At 44.4% G+C, this 16,528-nt stretch overlaps 1 protein-coding gene across 1 annotated transcript; it reads right to left on the bottom strand.

Moving 5' to 3' along the window:
* Nucleotides 1-1,979: 1,979 nt before the first annotated feature.
* Nucleotides 1,980-5,157, bottom strand: LOC115690511 (squamosa promoter-binding-like protein 8). The gene is made up of 4 exons (XM_056318052.1): nt 4,793-5,157; nt 3,696-4,473; nt 2,806-2,981; nt 1,980-2,407 (listed from the first exon to the last, which is right to left on the bottom strand). Exons 2-4 carry the CDS (start codon nt 4,403-4,405, stop codon nt 2,238-2,240), a joined length of 1,056 nt encoding a protein of 351 aa, XP_056174027.1. The 5' UTR covers nt 4,406-4,473; nt 4,793-5,157; the 3' UTR covers nt 1,980-2,237.
* Nucleotides 5,158-16,528: the final 11,371 nt, after the last annotated feature.

Below are 16,528 nucleotides of genomic sequence, written 5' to 3' on the forward strand. Positions count from 1 at the left end.
CGATAGCATACCAATCTATTTGTGATAGTCAAATTATAAAAACGGGATAAGTATACCGGAAGTCCTAAAACTTATCACGGAAGTGTAACTGAATCCTAAAACTTTCAAAAAGTCAATCGAGTCCTAAAACTTGTCAAGTTGGTACAATCGAGTCTTTCCATTAATTCCGTCCAACTTAACAAGTAGAAAATGCAAACAAGTTTTAGGACTTGATTGCACTTTTTGAAAGTTTTATGACTCAATTACACTTCCGTGATAAGTTTTAGGACTTTTAGTGCACTTATCCCTATAAAAATAGACCGCACCGCCCAACATAATGAAACCTCATCGTCGGCCCTTGTCACACGGCAATGCTACTGTTGCATTTCACACGTGTGTCCTCGCAGAAGCTTGGGTAACGAGTTAAGCTCAGCCCGACGCACCCGGTTCATCCGATCCATATGGATTGCTAGGTAGCTCCTCATCCTTCCTATTAGACTCAACGGAAATGAACCCGCCGCGCTCGAGAAATTGCCGCGTTCAAACCGATAACGGAAAAACGAAGATATGGGCGAACTTCTTCTCCATGGCGAAAGCTCGATTATCAACCAAGTCCCTCGCGGGAAAGATGCATCCGAAGGCTCAAATATAGAAAGCCTGAGATTTTCGAGAACGGAAACTGGTTGGGTTGCTGTTCGTACTCCCCATCGACACGAATCGCTACCGAGTATATATATATAACAACTTTCTCTTGAGCTGTAACCAGAGAGGTGGGATGTGCTAATTATATCGGAATCACGTGCTGGATGCAGCCCTTATTTAAGGGCGAACCGGGATACAATCTCGCGTTTCGATTTCTCCGACTTGTCTTTACTTTCTGTTTCGTTGTTGTCGTGCGACTAGCCCTGCTGGAAACGAGGACAATGTGGAGAGCTTGAGAGAGAGAGAGAGAGAGAGAGAGTGTGTGATGGTGATATCTCAATCACGTTGCTTCCTTCACATTACATTACATCCGGAGAGGGGACAGAGAGCAACGCTCCTCCTCAATGTCCTCCAGCCAAATTTCGTACCGCAGCCGAAACTCCTCCTCTTTTGTGTTTTCCGTTAAAAACGAAACGCGCATCGTCTCGAGCGACAACTTTCGGCAGCATGTGCCCCCCGGAAATATCCCGGAAACGGACAACAATGTAACTTGTTTTGTCCTCTCCGGATCTTCCTCCGCTTCACTTCGGACAAGGCTTTGATTCTAAAAATAAAAATAAAATAAACCCTCGGAATTCTAGATCATATCTCGATTCCGTTCCGAACCCCTTTTTTTTTATATCTAAAAAAATATCACCGACTTTCGCTATATGACCAACCCTGCCTTGCGTCCAATGATCGCCGCCGGTTTCTTCAAAATTATCAACATCAGGGCTAATCAGAGGGTTCGTTATCAGAATCCGCGATTTCACTAACACTCTTACAATCATATAAAACAACAGCAGCCTCCCGATGTTTATGATTTAGAAGAAACCGACGGCTATTTTTGGATGCAGGGTGGCTTTGGGAAAAGAGTGGAAGTTGGTGACTATTTTTTAGACAGAAGAAGTTCGAGGCAGATGGAATTAGACCTAAAATTGACGGTTTTTTAAAGAATCGGGCCCTTCGAAAAAAACAATTTATAGATATATAAATGTTCCAATTAACCTATCTCTTCAACATTTGGTTACTACACCATGATGCTCAAGCTCAAGCTCGATTAGATCCGCGTGCTCGGTATCCGAGATTCGATTCCACCTCGATCGAATATCGAACTCAAGCTCGACTCAACCAGAAAATCGCAATACCCATACATAACTCGGATCGAGCTCGGCTCGATCACGGCCGAGTCATAAGCGAGCTCGAGTTCGAGCTCATTACTGAACAGGAATTTGCTCGTTACCACCAGTCGAATCGATCTCTTCTCCACAAAAAATTAAAAAAAAAAGAAGAAGAAGAAGAGAAAACACTGCCAATCATAGTTTGCACGTGCGACTATAGTGCCGTATACCATAAGAAACAATAATTTAGATGCTTCACTTGATGTCTACAACGATGCCCATCTCGGGCTGCACATGAACTTTCCACCATGAACGTGGAAGAGACAAGAGATGCTTGAAATCTCTTGGCGATGATAAAATCTAAAACAATCAACAATCGATCCCTAAGAATATTGCTTACTACTCTCTCAAGTGCCCCGCGAGAGCCCCCACCACAATCACTTCCTCTTCGTCTTTTCATCCGCTGGAGAAGAAGAGAGAACACGAGGGCGACGATGCCGATGAAGACGACGAGGGCTGGTGGTAACCCCGATGGCTCTGCTGGAAACAGTCCAGCGACATCCTCGGCGGGGACATCGCCACGGTGACCGACGAAGCCGACTGCGTTCCCGAGTCCGGGGGCGATCCTGTTAATGCCGACAAGACGGAACCAATCAAAAAAGGGAGGAGATTGATCGTGTCCTCTAACCGAAAATTGCAGCATTTCTTTACAGAGCGGTGCAAAACAAACGGGGCGAGGTTTACAAATTGACTGATCCTTTGTGCAAAAGATGTTTTTGAGCCAGTATTCAATTTGAGGCATAGAAATCTTGATTGTATAATGTAAAGGCGACCGACATTTCGGTCGAAAGGATCTCATCTTCTCGATCCCTTTGAGACATAACGCGTCGCGGTCGCGAAGAGACTAACCGAGAATCTAGATTTAGCCGGCAAATTGAGAGGACCCAACTCTTGATTTCAAGCTGTTCATACGGCCAAAACTTATAGGGAAGACAATGCAAGGGGGCTGGGGAAAAACACTCACTTGCTGGGTTATCGCCGGAAGAGTTCCGGCCGCTCTCCTGCTGCGCCTTGGCCGGGTTCTCGCGGCTCGGCTGCTGCTGCTGCTGGTGGTGCGACTTCCGCCGGCGGCGGTTGTGGTCCGCCAGCCGTTTCCGGCAGCTGCGCTTCCCGTTGTCGAACTCCGCGAGGAGATGGAACCTGCACACGACACAGACAGATTCCTCGTCGCTTTGTACCCGCAAGACTCGAATCGAACCGGGGAAAATTCCAATAACGCAATTTCCTCTAGGGCTCGGCGAAAATCAGAAACGACAGAATTTTCCCCAATAATTATTTCCGCAATTCGAACTAATTTAACAAAAAACAAAAAAAAAAAAGGGACAAAAAAGACTTAATTTTTTTTTTTTAAGGAAAACGAGGTAATTATTAGTAAAACGGATGGTCGGGGGGAGTTTACTATATTAAGCAAGGGCAAAAAGGCCAGAGGACGAGACATTTCCGGACGCAAATGCCCCTCGGGATCTTCCCCCTCGTTTGTACGAGCGCAACGCTCCAATCATTTGCCGCTGCTGGAAGAAGCTTTTCCTCACCCCGACCCGGGGGGCATTCCCGTCTTTCCGCGTCGCCGGCGACCAGGTCACGTCGGTCATTACATGCTGCCGGTCGCGAACGGCTCCTCCATCCTTCGATCGTTTGACCGCTGTCGGTCCGCCCCCCCCCCCCCCCGCGGAAGTCAACTCAAGTCAACTCGACGACCCGAGAGCGATGGAGGGAAGCTAAGGAGTTCTTGTGGAGGAGCTTCGTGATTTTGTTTGTTCGTCGGGAACGGAACGTGATTGCTTTCGTGTGTTTCTTTGGATAAAGATCGATCCTTTATTGAGGGAAAGAGAGGGGGGAGGGGGAGGTTTTTACCTGCTGCACTGTTGGCAGAAACGCTGGGTCAGGCCGGCGGCGATGACGGCGGCGGCCTTGGAGTGGAACTCGCACACCTTGTGCCTCCGGTGGTAGTGCTTGGCGTGGGTCAGGTCGGCGTTGCACCCCTCGGCCTGGCAGCGGGGCGCGTTGGCGGCCGCCGACGAAGACCCGGCGGCCTCCCCGGCGGCCGACGAGCGCCGGTAGAGCCGGCTCACGAAGTCGTCCTCCGCCGCCACCGAGGACGCGAAGTACGTCCGGCCCCCCAGGTTCAGGCCTATCCTCGCCGCCGCCGCGGCGTCCTCGCTCTTCGGCACCATCAGGAACCCCCCGCCACCGCCGCCGCCGCCGCCGCCGAAGCAGTCGAGGGCGAAGGGGCTGGCGGGAGGCGGCGGGTACGGCGCGCCGAAGGCGCGGGGGTCGAAGAGGGGGTGGGCATTGTGGTTGTGCGGGGTGCTGTTGATGGGGCCTGCTTGTTGGTGATGGGGAGGAGCGAAGGACGGGAAGGCGTTGGCGGGGTTGGAGAGAATGTGAGCGCTGGCGCTGGCGTTGGGGAAGGACTGGTGGTGAGGCGAGACCGCGTATTGGTCGAGCATGGAGTGGTGGTGGTGGGGGTGGGGGTGGGCCTGGGTCGGGTCATGGGTCGGGTCGTCGGCGGAGATCAGAATCTGAGATGCGTTGGCGCCGAGACCCCACTCGTACTCCAGCATTATCGCGGCCGCCGCTCCTCCTCCTCCTCCTCCTCCTCCTCCTCCTTCTCGCGTGGAAGCTATCTCTGCTGACAAAAGAGAGAGAGAAGGAGCAAAACAAAAATGGAAACTTTAGGGACAAGGGCATCAGCTTTTAGGCCAAAATCATCATCATTGGAGGTTTACAGAAATTGAGGATAGTGTTGGGTTTGGCTTTGCGGGTGCGAGGATTGAGGCGAGTGTGGCTTTTGGGAACATGTCGGGGGTTTTTTGAGGATCCCTGGAAGCAACAAGGAAAAGGGCGAATTTTTTCTTTTTCAAGGGCGCTCTCATGGGAAGAGAGAGAGAGAGGGAGAGAGGGAGGGAGGGAGGGAGAGAGAGAGAGTTGCAGAATATATGAACCCGAACCCTAGCTTGCCATGTTGCAGAGCCTCGGCCCTCTCTGCGTCCTTCTCTTCTATGCACTCAAATGGCGTGTACCTTTAAGTCTGTCTCTGTCTGTCTCTCACACACACACACACACACACCCTCTCTTTCTCTCTCTCTCTCTCTCTACAGATCTTCTTTAACTCTTGTCTGTTGTCTCTCTGCTCTCTCTGCTCTCTCTCTCTCTCTCTAAGCTGGGTTTCAGTGTGTGAGTGAGAGTCTGAGCTGAGGAAAGAGAAGGAAAGTGGGGAACCGCGAGGGGTCAGCTTTCTCCTCCCCTCCCCCTCTTCCTTTCCCTCTTCATCCCGAGGTGGTGGAGTGTGTAAATTCATTTGAGGAAAGAGAGAGAGAGAGAGCAGCAGCAGCAGCAACAGGAGAGAGGAGGAGAGAGGAGGGAAGGGGGTGAGGTCGAGTACGGATGGAATGACGAGGATGCCCCCGCGAAAGCTACGTATTTACCTTGTGGGTGGGAGCCACCGGGTGGAATTCAGTGAAGGAAAGACAGGGCGCCAATAGACATGCGGCCCTACCGAGGAGATAAAGACGTAAATATTTCGGATGCAGGTTTCGACTCTCGCGCTCTGTAAGAGACAGCAAAAATAGTAACCAAGCAAAGCAGTAATTAAGTGGAGGGGGAGGTGGTTTCTTGCAATCTGGACTCGACCGGTTCAAACCGTCGAATCATGTGAATCTCTCGTGAGGCTCGATCGCGATCGCATCCGGGTCACGAATCCGACGAGGGCGGGGCCGCGGGGGGAATGACCGAGTGGGGCACTTTTGCCTCCGCCTCATTCAATGCGATCGGGCCCCACCCGCCCCTGGAGTTTCCCCATCGTGGGGCCCCCCTTCCACACAATTTGCAGCTTCGTTTCCCATATGTAAAACTTCCGTTTTTTGGGGCCTTCTTCTTTTTTTCACTTTACGGAAGTTTCACGCCCGTTGCGAAATATTTACCGTGCTAAGGAATCGAGACGACGAACATCGTAAGTTTACCCATCCCGACTCTATCATCCTCGATCCCGTTCGACCTCCGCACTCATTATAAGTCATGAGGTTTTTATTAGTGTTCAAAGTATGACATCGATTTGGCTGCGAATGAGAATTCGGATTGAAAACTATATCGGCAATTCCAATCGCAAGGTAAAGTGAATATGACTGGTTTTTCTTACGATATCGACTGTGCGACGACAATTTTGTACTCTCGTGTCGATCGTCCGATAAAATATGCATATGATTGTATTTTTCTCCCCGGTTCGACATTAGATCTAAATGATTAGTAAAGATGGCAAGGGCGCGATATGAATGCAAGTGCTTATTGCCAGTACACAGCTTGACATGAAATTTGTTAGTTTAAAAGTTGTAATTAGCATGAACTTTTAATACATCGTTACTAGTACTTATTCCATACATCTTATTCTAGAGTGAGATGAAAGAAATGGGAATTAGGTGAAAATTAGTTTTGATATGTCATGATTATACTTCGGTTGATACCGAGGTTTTAAATGTTCAATCTGAAGCGAAGACTCACCTTGACCATGTCCACCAACGCGTGGACCAGACAGCAGTAGTAACAAACAAACTGCTTCGAATCATTCTTGAGAAATCATCACCGAAATGCTTTACCTAAAATCGTAGCGGTATCTCAAGAAGATCCATATGGAAATTTTCCTTCTGGCATGGAGGCCTCGCAATCATCCGAGCCTTCATTATGTAGATGATATTCCTTCGTATAACGGTGATATTTCGGATTTCTCATTGTAAATTATGGTACCATTAAGAATAAATGCGCCAACTATCAGCCAAAGTACGCGTCAATGTGCTTCGAAATCATGGAGGAAGGAGGAGGCTGGGAAGAATTATCAGGAAGTGAATACTTTGGACATAAAGCGATGGAAATGCATGATAGATCTCGAAGAAAACAATCAAAATATGTATCATATATATATATATATATAGTTAAGAAATTGGAAAATCATAATTTTGACTTTAAGGTGGTTGGTCGGTTCCTTCAATTTTGTATCCTTCTAATCCCGCGAAAATCTCACGTCCCATCCTAATCATATGGACCAAACAAATCACAATCCAGTGGCTTAATGTGATTGATGAAAACATTCCAAATCGCAAGCGCAAAATTGGCAAAACATCATCACGTTTACCAACCAAGACTTTATGTGTCATGTCATATTCTACGGGACTTTCCGGTGGCGCCAACCAGTAAGGACTAAGGACCGTACTCCATGACTAGGAATTTATGGGAAATGGCTATCGAAAATCACTTTATAATAATATCTCGGCACCTTATTAAAAATCGTCACCATGTCCAACCCGAAAGTTTGAAAGAATAGGTGAAGGGGGATTACATGTATACGAAGAGTATATAAACTCCGTAAATAATTAACGTGGGATATTTTAACATCCTTCTCGCCGCACATATAAAATGAATCGAGATAGACTCTGATACCATGTTAGAATGTCAAATCCAGAAACTTAAGCCAATAGGTAGAGGGTGATCACATGTATATAAAGAGTGTATACACCCGTAGACAAGCGACGTCAAATACTTTAATATATCGTTATTTTTAAGCCGATAGGTGAAGGGAGACCACACGTACAAAAATAGCATATAAACCTCATTGGCAAGTGATGTGTAATGTTTCAACACCCCCTCTCACGTGTAAGCCGAATTAAAAGTGACACGTGAAATTTGATTAAAGAGAGTCATGTGAAATGGGCAGCATCTAACTATGATACCATATTAAAAAATCTAATCTAAAAACTTAAACTAATTGGTGAAGGGAGACTAATATGTATAACGGTAATGTTGATCATAGTAGTCGACTATATACGTTCACAAGCATCGGAAGAAACAAGAAAGGACACACGATGTGTATTTACTACAAGCACACACTAGTATAATTACTTACGATTAACACTAACCAGCATTACTTTGGTCATGTGACGATAAGAATTTCTTCTTTTGGTGCTTTATATTAGAGTCATTTGATGTGATGCTTACAAATCTTTCCAACACAAGAAATCTGACTTCCTCCATTCCTTGAAATATAATTGAAATAATTTTGTGGCGTTCAAAGTTAGATTATTTTCGGTAAAATATATATGTCGAGGGATAATCTTTTGACACGACATGTCATGACTCAGGAATACAACTTGATTCTAACACGGCATTAATGACTTCGAGTAAGTGTTACTCGAAATGTATAGCATATCAAAATGAACTCAATCCGAGCTACAAATCTGGACATGCACGTTGCTTAATGAGTGATTAGTTGGGAGATAAGAAAGATGGGTCTTTTTACTTAGGTTAACATTCTTGGGGAAAAGTATAAAAAAAGTTCTAAACCTTTTACATTAGTGCCAATTCAGCCATAAACCTTTTTTTTGTGCCAATTCAGTCCTAAAACTTTTGCATTTATGCCAATTTAGTCCTAAACCTTTTTTTAGTATCAATTCAGTCCTAAACCTTTTGTATTGATGCCAATTCAGTCCTAAATCTTTTTGTCTTTGTGGCAATTTAGTCCTTTTGGTCAATTTTGATCGGATTTTGCTGACATGGATGCCGGGAGGTCACCATCGCTAACGTTGACAACTTTTAATAATAGTTTAATTTTTTATTGAATTTTTATTTCTTTTATTTCTTTTTTTTTCCCTCCCCCCCTCCTTCCTCCAGCCGATTGCCAGACCGGCAACCCGCCAGAGGCCTGCGAGGTCGACCTCACCGGTCACTGGCGAGGCTCGCCCTCACCAGCGATGGCGAAGGTGAGCCTCGCCATGGCTGGGGGAGGTTGGACCTCGCCGGATTTGGCGAGGTCGTGCCTCGCCCAGCCACCGGCAAGGCTCGAGCCCTCGCCAGAGGCCGCGACGAAGGCCTCTGGCGAGGGCTCGAGCCTCGCCGACAGCTGGGCGAGGTCCGTCCTCGGCCAGCCATGGCGAGGCATGCCTTCGCCGTCATTGGCGAGGGCAAGCCTCGCCAAGGGCCGACAAGGTTGCGCCAATGGCCGACAAGGACCTCGCCGGGCTCTGGCCTTTGGCTGGTTGCTAGTCCGGCGACCGGCTGGAGGAAGGGAAAATAAATAAAAATTCAAAAAATTATTAAAATATTATTAATAGTTATCCACGTCAGCGCCGGTAATCGGCCGCCGATGTCCACGTCAGCAAAATTCGGCCAAAATTGGCCAGAATAACTGAATTGGCACAAAGACAAAAAGGTTTAGGACTGAATTGACACAAATACAAAAGGTAATTGGCACAAATGCAAAAGGTTTAGGATTGAATTGGCACTAAAAAAAGGTTTAGGACTAAATTGGCACAAATATAAAAGATTTAAAACTTTTTTGACACTTTTCCCACATTCTTGTGGCTGCATATTTCATGCTATGCTTTTTTTGTCTCGTACTCAATATGTTAACTGACACTAGAAAATCTACTACTCAATCAAAAAACCACCAAATAAGGCATTACACTTGCCAAATTCACACTCACATGTGTGTTTGCGTGCAATTTGACCAAATTAAGAAGGTCGCCTAGATTAAGAAAATGAGAAATGCCGAATCATTCGAATATGCGAGTTAGATAATCACGCATTAAGGACGATCTCATTTGTATAAATATGTCCTAAGAGGCTTTGAGGTGGTCGAAACTACGATAAAAGTCAAATTTGCAAACTCTACAATAAAAGTTAATTGACACTTAGTTATGACGACAATAACCGAAGTTATGGAATTGATGTTCACCCCATCTTAACATCCAATAATTTCGCCAATTCCAAATTGGTCTTGAAGATAATCTCTACCTATCATGCTTAGGAATCCCATGGAATGGTTTCTACCATATGTATCAGACATTGTTAAAGTATCACAGATCACTTTCTTACGGGGTTTATATGCCTTTTATATATATGTATTCTCCCTCCCTCTATTAGTTTAACATAGTTTCAGAGCCATGTCGTTTTTAATCCGGCTTGCAAGTGTGAATGAGTTTTAAAATATTCCAAATCACTTGCCCACAACAATTATATATATATATATATATTTGCGATCTACTTTCACATATTAATTTAAGCTTTTTAATTGGACATTTTAACTGACATTGACATGAGGAAGATGAAACATGAAATCTACAAGCTTCACAGTATAAAAATCAGACATTGTATCGATGCCCTCTATTGGCATTCGGGAGGAAGCAATGACAACCGTACGTATACGTCCCCTCAAAAAATGTACTCATATGGCAACATATTTATCGCGCCGGTTATCTTAGATTGAAATTATACTTATGTGTCTTAGAACTAATAATTAAAGTGGGACTAAACCAATAACTAAAATCTTAATATGTTGGGTAAAATAAAATTCGCCACAAGTCGTGCAATATTTCCTTGTCTTCTCCACCATCCCCGAATCTTACAACGAAAACTAGACGCCTTAGCAAATCAGCACCTGTCAAGTCACTGAAACACCGACTTTCACCGAGATGAGTCCGGCTTTTGCAAGACCTATCGATACCACGATCAAAGAGACGTATCTTGCGAACCAAAATGGAATGCCTCTAAAAATACTTACATCGGCGACGAAAACAATTGGTTTTACCCTCGTCCCTTGTGTGATTCCTAGCGACCTTCGATGAATGAGTTCACATCCGCGATATATGCCTTATGAGACCTTAAATGTTACTTACTGGTTCTGACCAAAAACAAAGAAAAAAGGTGCTTACCCGTCCTATCACGTTCGGGAACAGGAGAAATGTACATTGTCGCGCACGTCGTTTTTTTTTTTCAAGGAAAATTCGCCAGCATTTCCCATAAGTTCTCTAGCTGGAAATGGAAAAGCAGGGTTGTCGGCAGTCGTACTCCATGTCTATATGTACTCAGATAACAAAAGAAATTACGCGACCAAAAAAAAATTTTACTATGTTTCTAAGCTGTTCATCGAGGACAAGTTTTCAAGAATAATATGCAAAAGGGTTAATATCACGAAAAACCTTAAATTAGTACACAAGTGATAAATTTACCCCAAACTGGTACACTTATGATAAATTTAACCTCCGTTAGTTTCCATTAAATTGGATTAATACCACGAAAAATCATAAATTGGTAAATTTGTGACAAATGAAGAGGTAAAACCCCAAACTGGTACACCCGTCAATTGCCGCGTGTCATTTAACAAAGTAATTTGATAATAAAATTTAACGGAAACTAACGGAGGGTAAATTTGTCACAGGTGTACCAGATTGAGGTTTTTTATGGTTAAAAAATTAATTTGGGGTAAATTTGTCACATGTATACCAATTTAGGGCTTTCGTGGTATTAACACTACGCAAAACTAGTAGAATGTGCTTATTTATCAAGACGAAGCATGACCTGCACAAGTTTCTCAAACGATTCTCAAAGTGGAAATTTACTATTCAAATATAATGATTTTGCAAACATGCAATAGCGAAGAGACACTAATGCAATGTCTAATGTAATGTAAACATTAGATACTCCCTAAATCACATATTATATACCAATTTGGGTGGAAAAACAACCAATTTATCGAGAAAAAGTACCTGAAAGTTGGTGTAATTAACCAAACAACCAACGTGAATGTAGGACACTATTTGGTTTGCATAACAACACAAATACACAATAAGAAATTGGCCGTGAATTGTGCCATCTTGGAGGTTATATTGCTCTATTTGGTTTCTAGACAATCTTTTGCCTTAGCCCCAATCCCGTCCCCTTCGAAATGCTTCGTCTGCCGTTGATGGCCCCGCATCGCCCGAAGCTTATCGTCGTCTTGATCCCTCCATTTTGACGACGAATCATTTGAAAATTCTTCGTTTTCTTTCTCCTCTGGTTTGCCAAGTTAGATCCCGACCCGAACATTTTTTATTTTCTTGAAAAGGAGGAGCTATAATCTGAGGGCTAAAATAATAAATCGCACCTCATATGCTAAATCAACGGGAAAATTACCAAAAAAGACCTAAACATTTTGAAATTGTGCCAATTCAGTCCTAAACCTTTTTTTTTTTGCCATTTTAGTCCTAAACCTTTTACAATTGTGCCTATTCAGTCCATCCGGCCACTTTTGGCAGGCCGACTGACGTGGCATTATTTTAATATTTTTTTCCTTTTTTTTTTCCTTCTTCCCCCTGGCCGGACCGGCCAGGGGAGGCTCGCCGGCGAGGTGACCTTGCCGGCCATGGGCGAGGTCGACCTCGCCGGCCATGGCAAGGTCGAGCTCGCCGGCCACGGGCGACGGCGAGGCCTCGCCCAGATCTGGCGAGACCTCGCCGTCGTTGGGCGAGGTCGAGCTCGCCGGCCGGCGACGGCGAGGTCTCGCCAAATCTGGGTGAGGCCTCGCCGTCGCCGAGCGAGCTCGAGCTCGCCCATGGCCGGCAAGCTCGACCTCTCCCAGATCTGGCGAGGCCTCGCCGTCGCCCATGGCCGGCGAGCTCGACCTCGCCATGGCCGGGTGAGGTCGACCTCGCCCACGGTCGGTGAGGTCGGCCTCGCCATGGCCGGCGAGGTCACCTCGCCGGCGAGCCTCCCCCTGGCCGGTCCGGCCAGGGGGAAGAAGGAAAAAAAATATTAAAATAATACCACGTCAGCCGGCCGGCGTTGACGTGGACGCCGGCCGGCCAAAAGTGGCCGGATGGACTGAATTGGCACAATTGTAAAAGGTTTAGGACTGAAATGGCAAAAAAAAAAGGTTTAGAACTGAATTGACACAATTGCAAAAGGTTTAGGACTTTTTTGGTAATTTTCCCCTAAATCAACTCCCTATGTCCCTCCTCGTGACCGACCACTTTATGTAAAAGCTTCTTGCTTTTTAATCTTTTGCCGCCTTCTAAGCAGATTAGGAAGGTGTTTCCACTTTTGCGAAGCTGGTTCCTTGCAGCCCTAGATCTGCATGTGGATGTAGCGGCTTCCTATCACGCTCTGCATGAAGCCTCCTTGCACCTTCGAGGAAATTCAATCGTGGGCCACCGTCTTTTTTCCGATGAGCGCTGCCTGGTTTCTGCTATATTCTCTCGTGACGTTGACGTGCCTTTGTTCCGAAATCTCCTCCTGCTGTTCCTTTCGAATTTCATCTGGTTTTTCTAGTCATGACAGCTTGTAACATTGAGATCTGATGCGATGTGAACGGTTTGAAGGTTTGAAAAAGAACGCGTTTGTCGAACAAGCCTCTGTTCACAGATTCCCGAGTTTCGGTCCCGACGCTCCCTCTCATCTTTATCGCACACGTGCTATTCGTCTCTATTTCTCCTGTCGTTTGATGTTTGATCGACACGGTTATGTCCATTTCATTGTTCCGCATGCAAGGACCGGCTTACGCGTGTCGGAAATGTAGAGAATACCCGATAAAGTGTGGTTGCGTGACTATTAGGCAAGTTAGAGTCTTTAGAGTGCGATAGATGGTGAACGATTAAGTCCATCATTCATCATCTTGCTCCATCAAATCAAAGAGATGTATATCAGATAATCGGATGTAAGTATTTATTCATTAACGAACAATATAACTTGATGAAGTAACAGATCGAATTCTTCTTAACACTTCCATGCGCTTTCATGTTAGAAAATCATTGCATGATCGCTTGATGGTGTGCAAAGTTTTGGTAGGGCTACGGCATCAAGTTGGGAAAGCAAGATCTACAATAAGGGACATCTGATCTCGCTAAATTTAGATTCACCTAAAAGGTACTTTAGTGCTTGTTACATGTTGTAAATAATCTCATATACTCTCCTTATTTTTTTTTTCACATGATGCACTTGTGACCCAATATATTGCTAGCGGTCTCGATTAAGAGTCTAATGCAGGTTTTACGTAATAGTGGATTATGACAAGTTGAGATCTGGATGTGCGGATCCTCGTTGTGGGTCCCACTTTATTAGGTTTTTGTGTATTCAATTGCTTTGATAAATCTTATGAATTTGGAATTGCTTTAAAACAAAAAACAAAAAAAGAGGGTTGGCGACCCTTTCTAAGCGGTAAATTTGGTAATTTTCATCATAATCAATAAGTTTCGAAAATTCAACCATATTCACTTTAAAGAAGGTATCCTATCTGATCGGTTTCCGGCCGACCAAACCCCGGAAGTGACCTGATCTACCCGTTCTTTCAGTACTTCTTAGGCCAAATCCCGTAATCGAATCCTGTCTTTCCAGCGACCATCTTGAGATCGGATCAACCGGGTCGGTTTCAGACAGTTCCCAGGTTCGAACTGGACCAGCTTCCCCACACCCCCCTACCTAAACCAAGAAACGAACCTCACGTTGGCAGCAGATGGTCCACCATCATTAATGGACTCTTTGCGAATGAAACTTTGAGGTACGTATTGCAGCTGTGTCATTTGGTGCCTGAATCAGAAGCATGTATTATTGTTCTTCACTGTGTTTCACCTGCCACGTACAGAGAGACAACCACACCTACACACACCATTTCGTGAGTCCGACTGAGTATCTTTTGTTTCTTCTTCTTCTTCTTTTTCTCTTTTGTGCCTCGTATCATTGGTTTACACTTATGGACGAATCTTCTGCAGGTATTTGACCTGCAGCTTTTCCACCTCAAAAACCATGCCACTTCCATTTTCCTTCCTTTCGACGCAAGCAATGTAAGTTTGGTCTTTGGTGGCCCCCCAAATTTTTCTGGACTCTGATTTTAATTGCTAACACGAAGTCATGAAAAAAGAAATGCTAATTTGTCACGTATTTGTTTTGAATTTTAGAAATTTATCATTGCACGTGTTATTTCATCGATCGAGCCATCCGATCATATGATTAGGTCCAGCCTCTCCACGGCGGCGAATTTTGTGACGACATCGATGAGTACATGAATGTGGGGTTTGTATGGTCAAGTGACCAAACCGTAAGGTTAAAAATCTCGTCGTTACAAGATGCTACCATCAATTTGGATGGTCCATTTTTTGACTGACTAATTAGGTTGCCCATCATTCTCAGTAAAAGCTACTTATATTTAGTGACTATATCTATTATATATTAAATAATTCTCATTTGTCGTAAAATATTTTATGTGTGGTAAAAATACTCATTCAGAGTAAATAAATTAAAAATAAAAAATGGTTTAAAGAGAAAAAAAAAGATATTTCTAAAATAGATATGGGTGTAATATTGACAAAATTAGTCAAGCAAACTAAATACCGGTTACTTAACACGTTGAGGAAAGCCAAGCACAAGATAAATAAATTAAAACTACGAATGTTTAAAAAGAAACCAACAAAGATTTTTGTAATACTGAAAATGATTAAAACAAACTAAGGTGGTCCTGTAGTGGCAACCACTGTCCAGCCCTAGTAGCACCCGCATAACGCCAATCAGAGCAAAGGCAATGATCACACGCGACCCTCGCCACACCTGCCTATCATTGGGAAGTAGGAATGTGCAAAAAAATCGGGAACCGCCCAAACCGTCCGGAATCTGACCAAACCGGCCAGTTCCGAGCGATTCTAAGGAGCGCCGATCTGGTTCCCGGTTCCAACTTTTTGAAACCGGTGGTTTTCGGTCCGGTTCCCAGTTCCAAGGGAAACCCAACCGGACCAATCCGATACTATTCAAAATTTTAATTTTATTTATATAAAAAGTTCAAACTTAACCATTTGATTTCTAATTACCGTGCAAGGCTTGGGTTTTATGCACAATCACTCTGATGGTCTCTTGGTTCCCATTCGATATGGGACTCTTGGTGTGTAATGTGTATAACTTTTCTCTATTGTGTGTCTAGCCTTTGATGTGAGACTCTTGGCTTGTCTCTGTTATTGTGTCTCCACGTGAATTGCAAGAGTCCCACATCGAATGGCTATGCAAAAATCGTAAGAGAAGTTGTCAATAAAATCCAAGCTAAGCCTTTCTTATGTGATGTATTCTTTATATAACAAGTTGGCCACGACAAAGGGTATTACTTGTTAAGTGTGTCATTCTCACACTTTTAGTTCTTTTGCTGGTAAATAGCAAAAGGTTTCATTGGACCGCCCAGAACCGGACCCGACTATTGGTCCTGTCCGGCTCCCGGTTCCATGATCCATTGGTCCGATTCTTGATCCTGAAAATTGGGAACCAATCTTACCAGTCTGGTTCCCGTTCCACTTAAGAACCGGATTAGACCGGAAACCGTTCACCTCTATTGGGAAGGGTGGCACATCCGTCACAAACCCTTGCCTGATTTGTGGTAAGGGTCACACGCAACACTTACTATAGCTGGACAAGGTCTCGTCGTCCTCTCTAGCGAGTCGCTGATTGTCACCATTGCTTTGGTGAGGGTCCCCAACCCCCGCCGGGGCTGATAATAATGGTGGGACGTGGCTTGCTACAGCCCAGCCACCTCCTTCTCTGCACATTTTCTTTAAAGGTTACTTTATTAGAAATGACCTAACATTAACAACAGACATAATCATTTAATAAAAAGGTTAATATCACAAAAAACCTCAAACTGATGTATCTGTGATAAATTTACCCAAACTAATTTTTTTACCACCGAAAACCCCCGACTGATATATCTATGACAAATTTACCACAAACTAATTTTTGACCACTAAAAATCCCAAACTGATGCATTTGTGACAAATTTAGTTTCTTTAAATTGGATTAATATCATAAAAAATCACAAATTGGTATACATGTGACAAACGAAGTTAAAACCCCAAACCAGTACACCCATCAACAGCCACTTGTCATCCAACTTACTATTTTGACGATAAAATTTAACG

This window comes from Syzygium oleosum, unplaced genomic scaffold, assembly GCF_021117445.2.
Source record: "Syzygium oleosum isolate NSW1041296 unplaced genomic scaffold, Sole_v2.1 Sole_v2.14, whole genome shotgun sequence".
NCBI classification, from domain to species: domain Eukaryota; kingdom Viridiplantae; phylum Streptophyta; class Magnoliopsida; order Myrtales; family Myrtaceae; genus Syzygium; species Syzygium oleosum.

What these genes read in the sequence shown, in the direction of transcription:
- LOC115690511 (XM_056318052.1), bottom strand. Translation starts at nt 4,405, where the DNA reads ATGCTGGAGTACGAGTGGGGTCTCGGCGCCAACGCATCTCAGATTCTG. An exon ending in TTCTGCCAACAGTGCAGCAG is followed by an intron (nt 2,982 to 3,695) that starts GTAAAAACCTCC and finishes TGTCGTGTGCAG; the next exon opens with GTTCCATCTCCTCGCGGAGT. An exon ending in TTCCGGCGATAACCCAGCAA is followed by an intron (nt 2,408 to 2,805) that starts GTGAGTGTTTTT and finishes CGGCATTAACAG; the next exon opens with GATCGCCCCCGGACTCGGGA.